The sequence below is a fragment of the Geotrypetes seraphini genome, chromosome 5 (genome assembly GCF_902459505.1).
Source record: "Geotrypetes seraphini chromosome 5, aGeoSer1.1, whole genome shotgun sequence".
Classification (NCBI taxonomy): domain Eukaryota; kingdom Metazoa; phylum Chordata; class Amphibia; order Gymnophiona; family Dermophiidae; genus Geotrypetes; species Geotrypetes seraphini.
Genome location: NC_047088.1, coordinates 176,519,335 through 176,542,092, shown reverse-complemented (window position 1 = coordinate 176,542,092; position 22,758 = coordinate 176,519,335). Strand labels below are relative to the sequence as shown.

At 44.9% G+C, this 22,758-nt stretch overlaps 1 protein-coding gene across 1 annotated transcript in view; it reads right to left on the bottom strand.

Annotated features, from left to right (window-relative positions):
* DNAH7 (dynein axonemal heavy chain 7) overlaps nucleotides 1-22,758 on the bottom strand; it is a 707,015-nt gene that overhangs the window by 341,521 nt on the left and 342,736 nt on the right. Inside the window, exons 28-30 of the mRNA XM_033944671.1 lie at nucleotides 20,202-20,384; nucleotides 14,815-14,991; nucleotides 509-640 (exon numbers count right to left, since the gene is read on the bottom strand). Of these exons, the coding sequence (XP_033800562.1) occupies nucleotides 509-640; nucleotides 14,815-14,991; nucleotides 20,202-20,384 (492 nt within the window). The remainder of the gene's footprint in view (nucleotides 1-508; nucleotides 641-14,814; nucleotides 14,992-20,201; nucleotides 20,385-22,758) is intronic.

Sequence of the window (22,758 nt, the reverse complement as noted above, 5' to 3'; positions counted from 1 at the left end):
TGGTCTGAAGCAAACTTCAAGGCTTTTAAGACATGTTAAAAACCTTTTTTTTTTTTTTCAAATTAACTTTTGGAACTGACTCCTTTCTAGTGGACCATACTCATTAATTGAGAGGTTATCACGCAATCCGTACACATCAGGATACAATTGTTGGTATGTTACTTTTGTCCTATTTTTTATGGCATTCCTTTCTTTTGTTTTATTGAATTTTACTCTCATGTAAAGCCCCTGAGAACTCTTGTAAGATTTGGCAGATTTTAATAAATATAAACATACTCCTTTCATGGAGTATGTGGAAGTGTGTATCAACTGGACTGTCAGCTCTGTATGGAAGAGTGTCAATGCAGGGGTCTGTCTTTTGACCCAGGAGAGATCTCCTCTGCTGATGTCAACGCATTCTGCAGACAGAGCCGTGTTGATCCTGATAGTCGACATTAAGCCATCAAGCAGAAATTTACAGATAGGTAAGATAGCACCATTCAGTACGCTAAAGGTCAAAGCTACTTACTTCCAGCCAAGAGTAAATATCACGAGCACTCATGTTGTTTATAATATTTTCGTCAGCAAATTCATCCATCATGCAGTCCATCAGATTCATAAGGGACCGAACTAAGTTTGTATCTGAAGTAGGAGATAATTCCTAAAACATATAATGAAAATATAACCGAAACTAGACTAAGATACATTTACTTTGGTACTTTTACGATGGTGTTATATGAATGTTTTTAAATTGATGACAGAACACTGTTTTGTTTATGCTGCAGCATAAGTATCAGAAGTTTTTTTTTTAAACCAATACTGGTTATAATATGCAAAATCGTGGGGAAAATAAACAAGTTAATATTCAGGTGCTTTTAAACGTCAGCCACCATGGCTAACATCCAGATATTCATCTCCATTATTCAGACAGGGCTGGTGATGAATATTCAGGTAGGGAGTGACTGGTCTGCCATCCAAATAGCGATCCAATATTGAGCCTACTATCTAGGCAGCTAACTGTATAAATCATGTCTAATAAACATAACGTAATGACAGTTTTGTGCTGTCTTAATTGTGTCCAGATAGTCATCCAGTAAACAGCATGAAATCATCACTAACCATCTCCCCCTTTTTATGAAGCCACATTAGGCTTTTTTTAAATCACCGGCCATGGTGGTAAAAGCTCCAGTGCTCAAAGACTTCCTATGAGTGTTGGAGCTAATACCGCCATGGCCAGTGCTAAAAAAGTCTAACACAGATTCATAAAAGGGGAGCCCATATAACTTCAGATTCATCCCTTTTTCTTCCCCTGCACCATCTCAGTACTATCCAGATAGTGCCAAGATGGTCTATATTAAGGACAGTGTTTATGTTTATTAATATTCTTTATATACCACTTAGCTATAAAGCAAGATCAAAGCAGTTTACAAGACAAAACATAAGAATTGCTATACTGGGACAGATCAAAGGTCCATCAAGCCCAGTATCCTGTTTCCAACAGTGGCCAACCCAGATTCCAAGTACCTAGCTAGATCCTAAGTAGTAAAACAGATTTTATGCTGCTTGTCCTAGGAATAAGCAGTGGATTTCCCCAAACCATCTCAACATTGGCCTATGGACTACTCTTTTAGGAAATTATTCAAAACTTTTTTAAACCATGCTAAGCTAACTGATTTCACCACATTCTCTGGCAATGAATTCCAGAGTTTAATTACACATTGTGTTAAAAGCACTCCATCAAAATCATTTGGAGGGTAATCCTATAAAGTGACATCAATTTTTAGGCATCAAGACTATCCCTATTTGGAGCCTATTCTATAAAGAAAAATAAAACCCTACCTTTCTTTACAGAATGCTAGTGAAACAAATCAAATGCATGCTTATAATGCTCAGACCCTTTTATAAGCCATAGAGCCGGTGTAAATGCTAATACCTAAATTGTTAAAGAATGGATACAGATTCTGTATATGGTACCTTAAGCTGTGCACACAAGTTGGGGCGCACAGCCAATTTGCACACACAACTTAATTAATTGGCATAATCAATGCCAATAATTGACAATTAACACCTTAGAATTGATGCTAATTGGCACTAATTAAAAGTTACATGCACATCTCAGAAAACGCAATTCTATAAAAAGTATGCACCAGCTGCATGGGCGGATTGTTGGCGTTCCTAGAAGTTATACACATTGTTATAGAATGTGCCCAATCCATGCAGAACTTAGGCATAGGCATTTAGGCCTGGCTTTAGCTGGGTACCTAAGTGTGATTCTATAAAAGGTACACATGCCACTGGAGAATCACGCTAAATGCTGTTCTATTCAGTGCTGATGTTTTGGTCGATATAAATAAAATCAATCCCTATGGAGGGAATTCATCAAAGGGCACTAACCAATTTAGCATTAAATTCCTATGGACGTCTTAGCAGCCCCTGATTAATTCCCCCCCCCCAACCCATGGGAACACCCACCTGCAAAGTACATGCCGTCGCATCTAGGCATGTTAATAGTCATGTAAATGTGTGTGTGTCCAAATTTACACATGAATGACTAGAATATCAGCATTTATGCATGTTCTTGCCATTTGAATCTAGGTGGCTCATTGTAGAATTATCTCCAGGGAGTCCCAGTCAGTACAAATTTATGGATAACTTCCTGAAGTTATCTGGATATTTATATTTGAACAGCAACCCAAAATTTTTGGTTTTGTCTTCCCTCAAGATTTCTAAACTTTACCATTCACAAAACGTGTATCAAATGAATAAATTATATTATATTACAAATTAGTTATACATTACTTCTAGATATGTTTGTTTTTTGTTTCTTGCTATTTTATCTCTTTTATGCTTGTATTATTTTGAACTGTTTGAATTTTCCTTAGAGTTATGATGCTTTTTCTTATTATTATTTGTAGAGTTCTTGGCTTTGTTTCTCTGTTTCTTATATATTTTTTGGCATTTTATTTAAAAAATAAAATTAAGTTTTACTGAAACAAGTGAATGGCTCATAGAATGGTTTCCAAACCCATTCTCTGTGTGTCTATCTGTATTACCTCTGGCTAGGAGTGTATGTATGAGCCTGTGTTGTCTTTGGTTAGGTGGGTAGGTGAGTCTATTGCCTATGGGGGAGGTGGGCATTTTTGTTGTCTATGGGAGGGTGTGTCTAGATAGTTGCCTGTGGATAGGAGTGTATTTGTGGGTATGATTTCCTGGGGTGGAGTGGGAGTATGTTATGCCTATGGATCTGTGTTGCCTGTAGATGTTGGTATGTGGCATAGTGTGCATGTGTGTACTGTACATATGTTATTTGCATTGCCTAGAGTGGGTGGGAGTTTGTGTGTGAATCAGTGTTGCTTCTGTTTGTGTGTACCTGTGCTGCATGTGTTTGTGGATGTGTAGAAGTGTATCAGTGCTGCCTCTGTGTGTCTGGTCACCGTACATGAAAAAGGACATATTACTACTCGAAAGGGTCCAGAGAAGAGCAACAAAAATGGTTAAGGGACTGGAGGAGTTGCCGTACAATGAGAGGCTAGAGAAACTGGGCCTCTTCTCCCTTGAAAAGAGGAGGCTGAGAGAGGACATGATTGAAACATTCAAAATATTGAAGGGCATTGACTTAGTAGAGAAAGAGAAATTGTTCACCCTCTCCAAGGTGGAGAGAATGAGAGGACACTCTCTAAAGTTAAAAGGGGTAGATTCCGTACAGTGGCGTACCAAGGGGGGGGCGGGGGGTGTGGTCTGCCCCGGGTGCCAGCCCTAAGGGGGTGCTCCCGGCCTTGCTGTTCAGTCCCCCCCACCCCCGAAGGACCGCTCGCCCCACTGACCTTCCTGCACCGCCTATGAAGCAGCCCGCAGCAGGATCGCGACGTCAGCGATCCCTGAGCTGCTTGGGTGCTGCTTCCTGCGCCGCGGTCCCGCCCCTCCTCTGACGTCAGAGGAGGGGCGGGACCACGGCGCAGGAAGCAGCGCCTAAGCAGCGCAGGGATCGCTGACGTCGCGATCCTGCTGCGGCTGCTTCACAGGTGGTGCGGGGAGGCCAGGGGGGCGAGCGGTTCTTCGGGGTGGGTCGGGGCATCAGGCCTTCAGGGTGGGGTGGGCGGGCAGGCAGGCAGGCTTTCAAGGGGGAGGGGGGTGACAGGCAGGCAGGCTGGCCTTCAAGGGAGGGGACAGGCAGGCCTTCAAGGGGGGAGGCAGGCCTTCAAGGGGGGGACAGGCCTTCGGGGGGGGTGCAGACCTTCAAGGGGTGCAGGCCTTCAAGGGGGAGGGACAGGCCTTAAAGGGGGGACAGGCCTTCGGGGGGGGTGCAGGCCTTCAAGGGGGGGACAGGCAGGCAGGCCTTCAAGGGGGGGACAGGCCTACAAGGGGGTGGGGACAGGCCTACAAGGGGGTGGGACAAGCCTACAAGGGGGTGGGACAGGCCTTCAAGGGGGGGACAGGCCTTCAGGGGGGATGCAGGCCTTCGGGGGCAGTGCAGACCTTCAAGGGGGTGACAGGCCTTCAAGGGGGGAACAGGCAGGCAGGCCTTCAAGGGGGGGGACAGGCCTACAAGGGGGTGGGACAGGCCTTCAAGGGGAGTGCAGGCCTTCAAGGGGGCACAGGCAGACCTTTAAGGGGGGACAGGCCTTTGGGGGGACCCTGGTTTAGAAGTACACGGAGGGAAGGGGGTGTTCAAAGAGACGTGCATACGCCAAACTTTGGGGGGGGGAGGAAGAAATAATGGGTCTGAAAATAGAGGAGAGGGAGAGAGATGATGGACCATGGGATTTAGGGAGGGAGGGAAGGAACAGAAAGGGAGAGAAATTGGACACAAGGGATGGTGTGGAGGAGGGATAGAGATACTGGATAGGAGGGTAATTGGGAAAAGAAAGGGAGAGATGGTGGACTCTGGGGTGGTGGGGAAAGAGGGAGAGATGCCGGATGAAAGGGTAGTTAAGAAAAGGTGGATCTGTGGAGGGAGATGAAAAAAAGGAAAGATACCAGACTTCCTGGGGAGGGAAGGGAAATGGAAAGGGAGGACAGAGTTGGCAGATGGATGGTTAGCATGCAGAAAGAAGAAAGAAGGAGACCCTGGCAAGCAAGTTATCAGAAGAAAACCAGAGCCTTGGACCAACAAGATTTGAAATATAACCAGAGAACAAAAGGTAGAAAAATTAATTTTATTTTCTGTTTTGTGATTACAATATGTCAGATTTGAAATGTGTATCCTGCCAGAGCTGGTGTTGGACTGCAAACGTGAGCTAGGATTTAACAGAGAGAGGAAAAGTCCTTTTTGTTTCTTTATTTTATTTACACCACAGCGCCAGTGTGGTTAGGAGAAGCCAAAGGGGGTGAAAAAGCTATAAAAACCACCAGGAGTTTTGAAAAAAATCACCCAACTGGGCAGGAAAATCAAATTGAAAAACCAATTCAATAGGCTGAATCGAATCGAAATTTTTTTTCCTGAATCTGGCAGCATTAGTTTGCGCTACTGTCTTAGACTTTAGGACCTGGGATTGGGGAGAGATGGCATCCTCAGTAGAGAATGACACGGTGGCGGTTTACCCGCGGCTACTGCGTTTAGCCGCGGGTAACCTGCCAAAAACGGGGAATGAAAATTAGCAGCCTCTGCGGGGACGGGGACAAGGCCATCACCGCCCCATGGAGCGATGAATGGTCTTGTCACCGCAGTGAGGCATAAAGGATCGTGCGGTCCCCGCAGCCCCCACCCGCCCGTCGGCTCGATCGTTTAACCAGCTTCCTCTCTCCACCTCACCTTAGTTTTCCGGCTTTCTTTTTTGGCGACCGGAACGCTTTCAAAAGAGCCGCGCACACGCGGCTGCTCAGTATTCAATCTTCTGCTCTGACCCATCCGGAAACAGGAAGTTGCAGCAGAGCAGAAGATTGAACTTTGAACAGCCGCGTGTGCGTGGCTCTTTGAAAGCGTGCCGGTCGCCGAAAAAGAAAACTGGCAAACTAAGGTGAGCTGGAGAGCAGTACCATACCAAGGAGGGGGGGGGGGGCGGGAGGGGCGAAAAAGGTAATGGCGCCAGGCCTTGAAGCACCGAGGCAGACCACTTCTCCCTCCTCCCAGCCGAACCCCCGCTGACCCTCCTATCTCTCCTCCCCCAAGTGAACCTTTCCGACCCTCCCAGCGAAAGCAGCAAACCTCCCTCCAGTAGCGTCGGCTTTCTCCTCCCTCTGCCGCATCACTGATGATGTCATCAGTGACGCGGCAGAGGGAGGAGAAAGCCACGAAGGAGGTTTGCTGTTCTCGCTGGGAGGGTTGGAAAGGTTCACGGGGGGGAGAGATAGGAGGGTCAGCGGGGGTTCGGCTGGGAGGAGGGAGAAGTGGTCTGCCTCGGTGCTTCAAGGCCTGGCGCCATTACCTTTTTCGCCCCTCCCCTCCTAAGGTGAGCTGGAGAGCAGTACCATACCAAGGAGGGGGGGGGGACGGGAGGGGCGAAAAAGGTAATGGCTCCAGGCCTTGAAGCACCGAGGCAGACCACTTCTCCCTCCTCCCAGCCGAACCCCCGCTGACCCTCCTATCTCTCCTCCCCCAAGTGAACCTTTCCGACCCTCCCAGCGAAAGCAGCAAACCTCCCTCCAGTAGCGTCGGCTTTCTCCTCTCTCTGCCGCATCACTGATGATGTCATCAGTGACGTGGCAGAGGGAGGAGAAAGCCACGAAGGAGGTTTGCTGTTCTCGCTGGGAAGGTCGGAAAGGTTCACGGGGGGGAGATAGGAGGGTCAGCGGAGGTTCGGCTGGGAGGGGAGAGAAGCGGTCTGCCTCGATGCTCCATTACCTTCTTCAGGCAGCAGCAGCGTTTACAATTCCCTGCTGTTGCCGGCTTCAGGCCTTGTTCTCTGCCGGGTCCTGCCTACTTCCTGTTTTCATGAAGACAGGACCTGACAGAGAGGAAGGCCTGAAGCGGGCAACAGCAGTGAATTGTGAATGCTGCTGCTGCCCGATGAAGTTCAGGACATCAGGACATCGGGGAAGGAGCAGGGAGAAATCGGCTGCTGGCTTGGGGGTGAGGGTAGGGAAAGAATTGTGGAAGTGGAGAAATTGGCACGATGGCTTTGTGGGGGCTAGGGGGAGAGAGAAAGAAAGGAAAAATAAAGAAAGGGGGGGGCCAGGGGGAGAGAGAAAGAAAGGCAGAAAGAAAGAGGGGGACCAAGGGGAGAGAGAAAGAAAGGCAGAAATAAAGAGGGGGTCAATAGGGGGAGAAAGAAAGGCAGAAAGAAAGAGGAGGGCCAGGGGGATAGAGAAAGAAAGAGGGAAGCCAAGGGAAGAGAGAAAGAAAGGCAGAAATAAAGAGGGGGGCCAGAGGGAGAGAGAAAGAAAGGCAGAAATAAAGAGGGGGTCAAGGGGGAGAGAAAGAAAGGCAGAAAGAAAGAGGAGGGCCAGGGGGAGAGAGAAATAAAGAGGGAGGCCAGGGGGAGAGAAAAAGAAAGGCAGAAATAAAGAGGGGGGCCAGGGGGAGAGAGAAAGAAAGGCAGAAATAAAGAGGTGAGCCAGGGGGAGAGAGAAAGAAAGAGGGGAGGGGCAGGAGAAGAAAGAAGAAGGATCAGAAGAAGGACCAGAGACTCATGAAATCACCAGACAAAAAGGTAGGAAAAATGATTTTATTTTCAACTTAGTGATCAAAATGTGTCCGTTTTGAGAATTTATATCTGCTGTCTATATTTTGCACTATGGCCCCTTTTACTAAAACGCAATAGTGGTTTTTAGCGCAGGGAGCCTATGAGCGTCGAGAGCAGCGTGGGGCATTCAGCGCAGCTCCCTGCGCTAAAAACCGCTATCGCAGTTTAGTAAAAAGGGAGGGGGAATATTTGTCTATTTTTGTATAGTTGTTACTGAGGTGACATTGCATAAAGTCATCTGCCTTGACCTCTTTGAAAACCCGCGGAATATAAATGATAATTAACATTTTCTCTGCGTACAGCGTGCTTTGTGTTTTTAAAATTTTATTGTTGGTAGATCATTTTGACTTGGCCACAAAGGTAAGGGGGAGGGAGGGAGGGGAGCTGCTGATAGACATCTAGTAATCCTTGCAGGCTTGACTGTGCAGGGAATTATTTTTGTAAAATCATGTTTTGTTATGTGACTGGCATTATCTGGACTTTAATTTCTATGAATGAATAGAATGAAAATGATATAAAATTACTTGCTTGCGGGGACCGCGTGTTCCGGCTCACACAAGGAAGGAGGGGGTGAAAGGGAAAAAGTTTCTCTTCCTTGGAAATAGATTCTGAAGTGACCTCATCAAAGAAGACCAGCACCAAATGTACAAGGAATCCCTTAAACAATGTCAAAAGAGCCCAAAATAGAAAACTGCTACTGCCTTGAGACTCCATTATTGAAGGAATCAACTTGAAATCACAGAAGAGACAGGAAAAGGTTAAATGCCTCATGGAATCCTCAGGTACAAAACACAAACCAAATTGTGAATGAAATCAGAGCAGACAGTAAGAATTATAAAATTGATGTCATTATCCATCTGGAAAAAAAGGCGTACTAGAAATAATGCCTCAGCAATACAATTTTCAGAAGTTCTATTTGCTCATGGTAAGGGAGAAGAGAGACTGCTAGTGATGGGGGGGGGGACTGATAGAAGATATGAAAGAAGGGTGGTAGAAAGGAACAGATGGTAAAGGAGGGAGGGAAGGGTGGTGGTGGAAAGGAATAGAACAGACATTGAAAGAGGGTAGAGAGGAACAGACCCTGAAAGGAAATGTGGAAGGCAGAGTGGGGAGAAGACGCTGGAAGGGAAGAAGACAGATGCCAAACTATGGGGGAGCGGAGGGAAGAAGATAGGTGCTAGACGGGGACGGTGACGGGGCGGTGAATGGGATGACGGTGACGGTGACGGGGCGGTGAAGGGATCGGCGGTGACGGGGCGGTGCAGAGGATGGTGGGTCGGGGACGGTGCAGTGACGGGGACAGATTTTTTCCCCGTGTCATTCTCTAATCCTCAGTACTTTATAATGCAAGTGAAACGAGGATTTGGTCAGACTTTTGAAGGGTCTGCAGAAAAAAAATATTGTATAAGCCGGGGACATGAGACAGCAGGAAATGGGAACTTTTCTTCCTTCTATTTTTGTGAATGGAAAGGCTGAGGATGTCAGAGAGTTCAGTTAAAATATGTGCTTTATAAGAAAATATAATAATGCCTCACTGGGGAGGCATAGCTGGCCTACCCAGTGAGGTGTTCCTAGTGGTGGTGGTGGCAGCATGTCAATGTGTTGAGAGGAAGAGGTGGTCTGGGAAATTCTGCTGAGCAAACTCCGGGCCCATTTCCACCCCCCAGTTAGTCCACTCCACTCAACTGGTTCATACACTGAGTGGGTGTTGTATTGGGATCTCTTCCAGTGGTTTATCAGTATCTCCTTCTGGTCCAAGGAAGGAAACTTTGTTATCCTTAGCATTGACCTACAGAATATGTTTGTAACAACGCTGCTTGTGTGGCATTAGGCTATGTAGTGATTGAAAGAAAAAAAACAGACCTTTGCACTATATGGTGGGTGTATGAGGAGATTCACATTTCCTGCACAGCTAAGTCCATGTGAAGTTACCTTGTGCTGTATTTGACATCTAGCAAGGTCTCTGAAAGGAAAGATCTAAACTTAAAAATGAAGTGGCCAAAAGTTATGGTAAAAGCAGATAGTGTAGCTGGTTTTAAGAAAGATTTGGACAAATTCCTGAAGGAAAAGTCCACAATCTGTTATTAAGACATGGGGGAAGTGTCTGCTTGCCCTGGATCGGTAGCATAGAATGTTGCTACTCTTTGGGTTTTGACCAGGTATTAGTGTCCTGGATTGGCTACCATGAGAATGGGCTACTGGGCATGATGGACCATTGGTCTGACCCAGTTAGGCTATTCTTATGTTATGTTCTCATCTGTAGGGGCCTTTGTTTTCACTTCTTATTTTAATGTATTTTTTTCCTGGGAACTTATCAGTGTTTTTTTATAATGGGAACAAAAATGGAAGAGAATTAATGTGTGTGGAATGGGGGGGTAACTAATTTCTTCAGCTAAATAATTCAATCCACCTCAACCAGACATAGGAGAACTCACGCACCCTCCAACCAAAAACGTCAAAAGAAAGAAACAGTTCGACAACCTCCTAGCCATTCGAGCTGCAACACTCGACCCCCAACTCTACAACCTATTGACCTCGACCACAAACTACAAAACCTTCAAAAAGGAAATAAAAACTCTTCTATTCAAAAAACACATAAAACCGAACTAACACAATCAGAACTGTCCCAAGCATCACCTGCAACTACTCCATACGTACTTCTGATGTCATAACAATTCAGACATAATTTATGTTATGTTATGTTTGGAATATAAGAAAATTTTCACTGCCTGTTTCTATTCTGACCATTTATTCCGTTTCATGGTCATTACAAAAAATATTTTTTTACATGGTGGGGGGGAGGTGTCAAAAAATGATGGGCCCCGGGTGCCACATACCCTAGGTACGCCACTGATTCCGTACAAATGTAAGGAAGTTCTTCTTCACCCAGAGAGTGGTAGAAATCTGGAACGCTCTTCCAGAGGCTGTTATAGGGGAAAGCACCCTTCATGGATTCAAGAAAAGGTTACATAAGTTCCTGCTAGACCAGAACATACCCAGATAAGGCTAGATTCAAATAGGACACTGATCTTTGACTTAAGGGCCGCTGCATAAGCAGACTGTTGGGCACGATAGACCACTGGTCTGACCCAGCTGCGGCAAATCTTATTTTCTTATGTCTTCCCTGTGAATGGGTAGTACACACTGTCACAATCCTAGCCCTGAAGCTCGTCTTGTGCCAGGTTTTATTACTGGTAAAGCTAGCCCGATTGTACAAAAGGCTAACCAGGGAGATAGGGTTGTAGGCAAGAGAAGGGAAATTTCTACATTCCCCTTTAAATCTGAACTAAAGGTTCTCCAGGGAGGAGAGGAAGGTGAGAGAAACAGCTTAGAACAGCCTGCTAGGAATTCACCTCCCCCTGTGCACCTCCAGCTGAAGGAGATAATTAGAAAGCCCAGGAAAGCTAAGCAAATAGTGCAGGCTGCTCCTCCCCCGCTGAGAGCAGGGCGTGCTCACCTCAGCTCTTTAGAAGCTGCTCTGAGAAAGAGAAAAACAGTTCACCCTGGGACAGCCCAGGGAGAGGTCTCTCCTGGCTGCTCTCCTGAGTATCAGGACGTTGAGATGCAGGAGATGATACTGACCCTTTTGTCAATCAGCAAACACTACAAGAGCCCATGGACTGCTCAACAACAGATGGACTGCCTGAAGACATTCTGATGGAAGAGAATTAAGTGGCAGGGCCAGGTAGTTGTGGGGAGTATTATCTATGTTTCTATATTACTCAGAGACTGGGGCTATTGTAAGTTACATGGGACCTTGTGGTGCCCCTGGTGCTGTTTGCAGCAAGGGAGAAAGTTCAAGACTCCCTGGGGGTTAGTCCGTTTGAAATGCTATATGGCAGAGCTCCGAGGGGAATACTCGATATCGTAAAAGATCACTGGGGTACACAAGAGGGAGAAGAGGAGAATGTTATATCCTACTTGACCCAGTTGAGGAGAAGATTGACTCAGGTAGCCAAAGTAGGTAAAAATAACATGGAATGGAGTCAGAAAAGACAGAAAGTATACTATGATAAGAAGGCCAAGGACCGCCACTTGAAGGTTGGCGATAAGGTAGTGGTCTTGGTACCATCTGACCCCCATAAATTCCTTGCAGAATGGAAAGGCCCCGCCACTATTGTGGAAAAATTGAATCAAGTAGACTATAGGGTCAAGGACGAAAGAAATAGAGTCCAGACATACCACATCAATCTCTTGAAGCCATGGAGAGAAAGGGAGACTTTGGCCCTAATGGCGGAACAGAGACAGGATGAGGATCTGGGGCCCCAAGTCGCTGATTTAGCCCAAAAGGGGGGGGTTAACATAGGGACTGAATTATCGGATAGGCAAGTAGGCCAGGTCGAGATGTTAGTGCAAGAATTCGGGGACGTGTTTTCGCCAATACCCGGGCGCACGGAAGTGGTAGTACATGACATAATCACTACTCCGGGAAAGGTAGTGAGGGTGAAACCCTATAGGTTATCTGAGGGGAGGAAAGAATTGGTACAGAATCTAGTTGATGAAATGCTATCTCTGGAAGTAATTGAACCATCGCAAAGTCCGTGGTGCAGTCCCATTGTTATTGTGCCCAAAGCTGATGGTACCCCGAGATTTTGTATAGACTTTCGTCAACTCAATGAGGTCTCGGAATTCGATGCCTTCCCCATGCCCCGGGTAGATGACCTATTAGATCGACTAGGCCAAGCTCAGTATCTTTCCACCCTGGACCTCACAAAGGGATATTGGCAGATTCCCCTGTCTCCCAGCGCTAAACCTAAAACGGCCTTTAGTACCCCATATGGCTTATATCAGTTTAAGAGGATGCCATTTGGACTTCATGGTGCCGCCGTGACATGTCAACGCGGAGTCACGGAAGTCCTAAGGGGACACCACCAGTATGCTGAGGCCTACTTGGATGACATAGTCATATTTCCCCAAGTTGGACTCAGCATCTGGAGCATGTTACGGCTGTTCTAAAATCACTGAGGAAAGCAGGTTTCACTATTAACCCAAAAAAATGTTATTTGGGACAAAGGGAGGTGAAATACCTAGGTTATGTAGTAGGGAGAGGGCAGGTTAAACCTCTGATAAATAAGGTACAGTGTGTGAAGGACTATCCCTTACCCAGAACAAAAAAAACAACTACGGGGGTTCTTGGGACTTATTGGCTACTATAGAAGATTCATACCTGCGTTTGCTACGAGGGCAGCCCCCCTCACTGATATGTTAAAAAAGGACAGGCCAGATATTCTCTGGTGGGAGGACAAGGGGAAACAGGCTGTCGAGGACCTTAAAGAGGCCCTATGTACTAACCCGGTGTTGAGTTCTATTGACACAACTAAACCTCTTATTTTACAGACTGACGCTTCGGGTAGCGGGTTAGGAGCAATACTCAGTCAAGAGGTACAGGGGGTGGAACACCCCATCTTATACCTTAGTCGTAAACTATACTCCAATGAGAGAAGCTATGCGACCGTTGAATTGGAATGTTTAGCAGCCAAGTGGGCAATGCAGACCCTGGAACACTACTTACAAGAGCGTGAGTTCACTCTGGTTACGGACCACGCCGCTCTGAAATGGCTTAATACCATGAGAAACAATAACGTTCGGCTTACGCGTTGGTATTTGGCCCTTCAGACCTTTAGGTTTAAGGTATTGCATCGTCCAGGACAGTTAAATACAAATGTGGATAGTCTGTCCAGGATGCAGGAAAACCCAGAGGTAGAGCTTAAGTTAAATCACAAGCAACATTTAAAAGTGGGGGTATGTCACAATCCTAGCCCTGAAGCTCGTCTTGTGCCAGGTTTTATTACTGGTAAAGCTAGCCCGATTGTACAAAAGGCTAACCAGGGAGATAGGGTTGTAGGCAAGAGAAGGGAAATTTCTACATTCCCCTTTAAATCTGAACTAAAGGATCTCCAGGGAGGAGAGGAAGGTGAGAGAAACAGCTTAGAACAGCCTGCTAGGAATTCACCTCCCCCTGTGCACCTCCAGCTGAAGGAGATAATTAGAAAGCCCAGGAAAGCTAAGCAAATAGTGCAGGCTGCTCCTCCCCCGCTGAGAGCAGGGCGTGCTCACCTCAGCTCTTTAGAAGCTGCTCTGAGAAAGAGAAAAACAGTTCACCCTGGGACAGCCCAGGGAGAGGTCTCTCCTGGCTGCTCTCCTGAGTATCAGGACGTTGAGATGCAGGAGATTGATACTGACCCTTTTGCCAATCAGCAAATACTACAAGAGCCCATGGACTGCTCAACAACGGATGGACTGCCTGAAGACATTCTGATGGAAGAGAATTAAATGGCAGGGCCAGGTAGTTGTGGGGAGTATTATCTATGTTTCTATATTACTCAGAGACTGGGGCTATTGTAAGTTACATGGGACTTGTGCTGACCTGCTGAGTTGAAGCAGGAAAGAAAAAAAAAAACGTGTTTTTTTTTTAAACTTAAAGGGTGCTGAAACCATGAAGTTTACTTTAATTTGTGCTGTTATGTGGTGAGTGAGGGAAGTAATGTTTGGGGAGAATCCACTTTACATACTGGTTGGGTTTGTGGGGCCATTTGTGGCATTCTGTACTTCAGAAAGTTTAATCAGTGGATTCACTTACTCCCCTTCCCCCATCAGCAGTTTGAACTGATTGGGGGCCAAGCCTGCTCAACTTTAAGGCTTGAAAATAGCACTGTAAGAAGTGCAAGCAGCAGTGCTGCAGAACTGTCTGAGGTTAGGACAGCAGCAGTTTGGAATTGAGTTCCCAGCCTTTGAAGGCAATTGTATATTCAAGTGGTTTATCTCACTTACCTGTATGAAGGTGAGAGCTGAAACTTCACAGTTTTGATCAGCTCTATTTTTTTTGTTTGTGGACTTATTTTGTCGTTTTGGGAGTCAGGACTGAATGAAAGTAGTCTCCCAACTTCAACCCACAATAAACCGATTATGATATGAACTGAGAACTGACTTTTTTTCATTTTTGTTTCATATATTGAGAGTGACCGTAATCCAGCAGGACTTCCTTACTTTACGGGAAGCACGACCGGGAAGCGCTATCGTGAGCGGAGGACTGGCCTAATGAAGCCACAGGTGCCGGCTCCGTTACAACACACATCATTTTGTGCAATTTTTGGAGACATTTTTAGAACTGAAAAGAGTAGATAATAATACAAAATAGAAATAGAAATGAAATAATAATATTAAACTAATTCTTATGACAGCTGTGTTTAAATATATTGTTCCTACTATATACCTTAGCACATTTTCTAATCATCTGAAGGCAAGGAGGTATTATTCTATCAAATAAGCCTGCTATAAAATTCTTATGAGTTGGGCTGACTCCAGGAGGCAGAACATTTAACCAAGACATCATCAATGGTTTCCATCCCAACATGTGAGGCTCCAAATAGATCATACCACATCTGGAAACCTGAAAAAGAAATGTTTTTTGTTTAGAACCTATAGGAATCAACTATTAAGTGAAAAGATATCCCCAAAATCCTTTCATGGAGTAGTCACATATTACAAAAAAAGCTTTGTGAATCATATCACACCCCCCCCCCCCCTTTTTTATTTTTACAAAAGCGTAGCAAGGTTTTTAGCGCTGACCATGGCAGTAACAGCTCTTACTGGATATTTATATTTGAACAGCAACCCAAAATTTTTGGGTTGCTCCACAGCCAGCGCTAAAAATCATGCTATGCTTTTGTAAAAGGGAGAGAAAGTTTTTCAAACAGCTCACTCAACCTGTCATAAGTCCATTTTTTATTTTATATCCACAATGTGTACAAAATATATTCTTAAGATTTTTTTCATAAATATATCCAACATAAAACCCCACTTGAAGGAACTTATCTTAATGATTCAACTTGCTTGTTCATATGAGTTACAGTCCAATCTTCTTTACAGAAAGGTGTGTAAGGATACCATGTAAAATTATGTGTGCTTGTTAGCATGCATACTTCTATGTTCATTGTCATTTTCCATATGGAAAACATGTGTTACACACAGAAAATATTTTATGATACTGTACTATACTATATTACAAATACTGTATTATGTAAATAATCTGAACAAGGTTTTATTATTTAAAATTCTTGAGTTGCACAAACCAGGGAAATATCTGTGTTTGGGCACTGGCTCAAACGACAGTGAACTCAAAACTGTAGAGGTTTACTCTTGTACTGTTTTGCTCTTCATGCCTGAATTTAGCAGCGTAAATAATAGATCTCCAAAGGCAAAGTCATAAAGGCTACACACCCCGAGAAAGCACTGTGTTTGAAATGGTCCATTAGAGATTTTTTAGTCCGGCCATTCAGACAGTCCGCATTGATTTTACAGTTATAACAAAAAAGATTTTTACACTTTTGCTTTCTACACTTTGGGGAATGCCATTATTTACTACTTCAGTTTTTAGGTTATAGTGCATCTGGAGATTCTCCATTATTAAAACCTAGGTTTGGAGTTGTTTCTGATAAAGTCATTTTATTGGTGATTCCTTACACTCTGTAAGAACATTATACCAAGTTCTGCTGTATTACCTTAAAGTACTGTATATATTTCCATTTTCCTTCCATACTACTCATGCTGCATTAATAAACTAGAAGTAAAAATTGCAAAGACTTTAACATCAGTGTGTTTCACTCTTTGAAAGTTTTTTTGTATCAAAGCAAGTTTCCCCATAGAAAATAAGGGAAACTCGGATGATTCGTTCCACATCCCAAAAAGACACACACACACCCCGAGGCCACTCCCGAGGCCTTGCTCCCACCCGAGAACCTACTTTGCACCCCCCGCGGCCCACCCCCAAACTTTTACCTTGAGCTGACACCGGCACGCACCAACCCACAGGACATACGCCTGCCGGTGCCAAAAGAGCATGCGCATGCTCAAGGCCTTCTTGATCCCACCCTCTCTGAGATTCTCATGAGATTCTCAGAGAGGGTGGGAGCCAGAAGGCCTTGAGCATTCACAGATGCTCAAGGCCCAGCAGCAGCCCAGCATAGATCAGCGGCAGGCTCTTTGGGCACCGTCACGCATATGTCCTGTGGGTTTGGTGCATGTCGGTGTCCACTTGAGATAAGGGTTTAGGGGTGGGCCATGGGGGGGTACAAAGCTGGTTCCCAGGGTGGGGTGGGGGCTCGCATATCGAATCAATGCTCGGTTTGCGAGTCAAAGTTTACAGGAGTGTTTTGCTCATCTTACAAAACACTTGCAAACCGAGGTTTGACTATCTATCTATCTATCTATCTATATATGTTTATATATATATATATATATATTTTTTTTAATTAATTAATTAATTAATTAATTAACTAATTTCTGCCTCCTGCATGCTTCCTCTCCTCCAGACCTCATTCCATTCCTCAACCAACATCTCTCTCTGTCCTTCCATGAGTCCATCTTTTCTTTCTCTCTCATCCCCCAGATCATTTTTCACCACTGTCCACCAGCCTCATGCCCATTTCTCCTTCTATCACCCCTCTTCAACACCATGCCACATTTCTCCCTCCATCACTATGTCCAACATTCCTCCCCTTTGCATTCCCTTCAAACTATCCCTTTGTTCCCTCTCTACCACCATACCCAACATTTCTCCCTGTCATCCTTCTATTCCCCATGCATCTCTACCTCACTCCTCTCTCTCTGCCCAATTTTCCTTTTCCTTTTCCCATGTACACCAGCTCTTTCCTTCTCACTCACACACTCAAGCCCAACAATTGTCCCTTTCTATACCCTCCCTCATATGTCCCAAATTAGTACCCTCTTCCTCCCTCCCTCCTTCCTATGTCCCGAATTCCTATGTTACTCCTTCCTATGCCCCCTCACTGCCTTCCAGCCTTTGTCCTACCCCTTACCTCCCTCCCCCGAAGCCGCGCTAAAGCCTGTCTGCCCTCAAGCCAACCCACCGCCGATTCCTCCTCCCCCCGGTCCACTGCCACCTCTCACCACCCACCACCCACCCGCTCCATTATTTAACAACCCCCTTCCCTCCGCTGCTGCCGCAACTCTGGAAAGAGCCAGGCATGTGCAGCGATTGCACACCACTGGCCCACAAGCCTTCCCCCCAACGTCAATTTTAACGTCAGAGAGAGGGTCCGGGTCAGCCAAGCAGCGATTGGCTGGCCCAGACCTTCTCTCCAAGGTCAGAAATGATGTCAGGGAGAAGGCTTGTGGGCTGGCGGCGTGCAATCGCTGCACACACCCAGCCCTTCCCTTCCCAGTGTTGCAGCAGCAGCGGGGTTGTAATTATATGGAGTGGGCGGACGGCAAACAAACAGGTGGCGAGCGAGTGGGCAACAGGGGATGGCAGGGAGGAATCAGCGGTCAATCTGCATAACCCCAACAGGCGGTATGCGTACCCCTAGGGCAGAGGTAGGCAATTCCGGTCCTCGAGAGCCAGAGCCAGGTCAGGTTTTCAGGATATCCACAATAAATATGCATGAGATAGATTTGTATTTCAAGGAGGCAGTGCATGCAAATCCATCTCATACATATTTATGGTGGAGATCCTGAAAACCTGACCTAGCTCTGGCTCTTGAGGACCGGAATTGCCTACTCCTGCCCTAGGATATGTGTACCGCAAGTTAAGAAACACTGCTCTACAGCACACTCTTGGCAGCACTATCATGGGACAGAGGCAGAAAAGGATATTTATATGTTTTAATATTTGTGCCCTGATGTGTTTTATTTTCTGTTCCTTAGAAAACACACCAGGGAATAGATCCAAAGATGTCTGATTTCAGTGTAAAATGTGTACTTTTGCCTTTTTCTACATTTTTTCCTTGAGAGCAGATACAGCTGTTTTACTTGGCATTTACACGTGCAGCCCTGATCTTGTAAAATATGTTCCATTTTCTGTACATTTTCACTAACACTTCTACATTCACACATCTATGACCTCTCTAAAATGATGCTATAAAAATTCATAACTTAGGGCTCCTTTTACTAAGGTGCACTAGCATTTTTAGTGCGCGCTAAATGAAAAATACTAATGCAAGCTCTATGGAGGCGTTAGTGTCACACCTTAATAAAAGGAGCCCTTAGTCCACATAAGATGACTTGGGGCCCCTTTTATCAAGCCGCGCTAAAAACCTCTAGTGTGACCGTAAAAAAGAGCTCAAAATTAGGCTTAAATTATTTTACTAAGATTTGGTACCTTCTTCTTAAATTGGACTTATAAAATTTTGTAACCCATATGATTAAAACCAGTTATTTCTGTATTTTGACAATCAAAGTTTCCAGTAAACCAAATTTAAACACTAACAATTGATATTTGCATTAATAAACTGTTGTCAAATTTTGTTTTTAATTTTTCTGGTAATTTTGAATCTACAATTGTTGAATTATATTGTTAATTAAAATGGTATATCTCTGGCAAATGAAATGATAGAAAGATGTGATTTGTTGCATTTGAATCAGCATCTTCTTGATTACATAGCCACCTGAATAACTCAATTTCTAAGATTTGATCCCTTTTCTTGGATTCTGACACATATCTAAAGTAGAGAGTTGCGCGGGGACAGAAATCCCACCCATCCCCGGCCTGATCCTCTCCATCCCCACCTGTCCCCGTCAGGATCCTCTCCGTCCCCGCCGGTCTCCGCTAGTATCCTCTCTGTCCCCACCCGTCCCCGCCCGGATCCTCTCCGTCCCCACCTGTGCCTGTCAGGATCCTCTCCATCCACACCCGTGCCTATCAGGATCCTCTCCGTCCCCACCAGTCTCCGCTAGTATCCTCTCTGTCCCCACCCGTCCCCGCCCGGATCCTCTCCGTCCCCACCCGTGCCTGTCAGGATCCTCTCCATCCACACCCATGCCCATCAGGATCCTCTCCGCCCCCACCCGTGTCCATCAGGATCCTCTCCATCCCCACTCGTCCCCGCCAGTATCCTCTCAGTCCCCACCCGTCCCTGCTAGGATCCTCTCCGTCTCCACCCATCCCTGTAAGGAATTACCTTCATCCCCGCCCATCCCCATAAAAAGCAGCAATTACTTCTGACAGAATCATCAATTCCACAGTTTCTTTTGTGTTTGCGCTGCTGTTTTCCTTGTAGAATCTCTTTGGTGGAACCCTTTTTCTGTTTTCTGTTCAGGTAATTAACTTATAAACCCCCTCTTTTACTAAGGCTGAAGTGTCCATTATATTATATGGACGAACTTGCTTCCAAAGCCTTCCATCACTGTGGGATTCCCATGGGTCAGAAGGGGGTCCCCGTGGGAGTCCCATGGATTAGGGGCGGATTCCCGCAGGACTCCCGGGATTCCCGCGATCCCCGTTCCCGTGCAGACTTCTAATCTAAAGGAATAAAATCTCTGAAAGATCAAGCTGTCTACAAAGACTATCCCCCTCTTTTAGTAAGGCATGCTAGCTAATTTAGTGTACGCTAACTGATTTAGCGCATGCTAACGATTAGCACGCGCTAAATGCTAACTCGCCCATTATATTCTATGGACGCGTTAGCATTTAGCATGCATTAAAATCGGTTGGCGTGTGCTAAATCGGCTAACGTGCCTTAGTAAAAGGACCTCTATAATTTAACATTTATCAAGAAATCTTTTCTGAATCATATTTCCTAATAAATAATTGTTTTAACAGTACTGTAGTAAGAAATACATAATTAAACTTTAGATGCTTACTGTTGCAGGGGAGGCAACCTCTAAGTCCATTGGTTCAAAAATAAGACTCATTTGGGAAGACATCTGAATGATCTCTCCACTCATCAGACAAAGTTTCTTATTATCATCCAATACTGTATTCATGTTTTCAATCCATACAGCATCAACTGGTCCATCAAAAATTAACCACTTTCTGTCTGGTGTCTAATTTGCAGAATGTAGTTTGAGGAAAGAAAAATTTCAATCATTAAAGCTTCTATATCATACAATACAATGCAATACAATACATTTCTTATATTCCACAATTATCAGGCTTTTGGTTTATTGCAGATTACAATGAAAGGCACTAGTCAATCACTGGGAAGTCAAGAATAATATAAAATTCAGTGAGGGATTATACTTCTAGGGTTCGATATACAGCTGGTGGCACTCAGCATTTTTCTAACTGCTACCTTAGTAAAAGGACCCCTATGAATGGAACTTTCACATCAAAGATTCAAATCAAACTTAAAAACATATTTTTTTGAGAAAATTGATGATCTCACTTAATTATTACAACTTCAGGATTCTGATGACAGGCTACAGGTGGGGCATGCAAACACAGAGTGAAGAAATCCTTTACTGACTATTATCATTTCTTTTCTTCTCCTTTTTTTCGCCTCATAGTTTATTATAAATTGCCTAGATGATTTTCCAATATGTGGCATTTTAAATGATTAATAAAGTTGGAAACTTTGAAACTCTATTTCGTAGCACCAGATCTCTAAAGATAAAGGGGTCCAGAATAACAGGAAAACCTGTTATTTTGTGTGTGTGGGCAGAAGCTTCTATTCTGACGCAACTTCCGGTTGCGTCAGAAGAGAAGCTTCTGCCCACATACGCACGCTACTGCTTGCAGGCTCCGACGGCTTTGAAGTTACTCAAAATGCATTGTGAAGGTAAGGGGGATGGAGGGAGATAGATAGATAGATTTGGATAGGTAGGAAGGAGGAAGGGGGGCCGCACGAGGGGTGCCGAAGGGCGGTGAGGTGGCAAGAGGGAAGGGTGGTGGAGGAAAGGAACAGAAGCTGAAGGGGGGTGGAGAGGAACAGATGCTGAAAGGAAATGGGGAACAGATAGTGGGGAGAAGATGCTGAAGGGAAAGGGGAGAGAAAACGCTGAAGGGAAATGGGGAAGACAGAGTGGGCAGAAGACGCTGAAGGGAAATGGGGAAGACAGAGTGGGGAGAAGACACTGGAAGGGAAGAAGACAGAGATACCAGACTATGGGGGGAGAGGAAGGAAGAAGATGGGTGCCAGACCAATTGGGGGAGGGTGAAGGGAGAGGCACAGTAACAGACTGGAGCAAATGGAAAACGCAGAGAGAAGACAGACAGTGGATGAAAGGAATTGAATGAGAAGACGAGGAAAGCAGAAACCAGATAACACAGGTAGAAAAAAAATTCTATTTATTTCTTTTCTTTTTATGCTTTAGGATAAAGTAGTATATTAGTTGTGTTTATAATAATTTATAAACAAAGCCCTGCCAGCTGAACATCTCTTTCTCTAGTTCAGCAGCCAGAACTTTGATTTATAAGGAATGAATAAGCTAAATATTGCAGTACTGAGGCTTGTATGGATGCTGCGGGGATAGTAGTCATGGGGACCGGGCGGTAATAGTGGTAGCGGAGACGGGGCGGGGACAGTGGTTGTGGGAACGGGGCGGTGATGGGGACAAATATTTTCCCCGAATCATTCTTTATGTTGCATATATTAACGGTAATAGCACATACTACTACTACTCCTATTTATCATTTCTATAGTACTGAAAGGAATACGTGAAGCTGTACATTTAAAATGTAATAGACAGTCCCTGTTCAGAAGAGCTTACCATCTAATTTGGACAGACAGACAGGACATATAGAAGTTAGGGAGATTCTTGTAGAAAGAATGGAAGGATGGATATAGGTATCTTACCATGAGTGCGAGTTAGGAGTTCAAAGCAGCCTCAAAAAAGTGGGCTTTTAACTTGGATTTGAATACTGCTAGAGATGGAGCCTGACGTAATGACTAAGGCAATCTGTTCCAGGCATATGGTGCAGCAAGACAGAAGGGACATTGTCTGGATTAGGCAGTAGAGGAAAAGGGAATGGATAGGAGGGACTTACCTGATGAATGGAATTCATGAGGGGGTGAAGCATAGGGGAAGATAACTGAGGAGAGATATTGAGGAGCTGCAGAGCAAACACATTTGTAGGTCAGTAAGAGCAGTTTGAACGGTATTTGGAAATGGATTGTGAGCCAATGGACTTGAGAAGAGGAATAATGTGAGTATGGCGGCTTTCATGGAATATAAGTTGTGCAGAAGAATTTTGAATAGATTGATGGGGAGAGAGACTGTTGAGCAAAAGACCTGAGAGAATCAAGTTGCAATAGTTTAAGAGAGAGGTGATGAAAATGTGGATAAGGGTTTTGGTAGTGTGTTCAGAAAGGAGTTGTTGAATTTTGGTAATATTATAGAGGGAGAAATGACAGGCTTTGGCAGTTTGTTGGATCTGAGCAGAGAAAGAGAGAGAGAAATCAAAAATGATCCTGAGGTT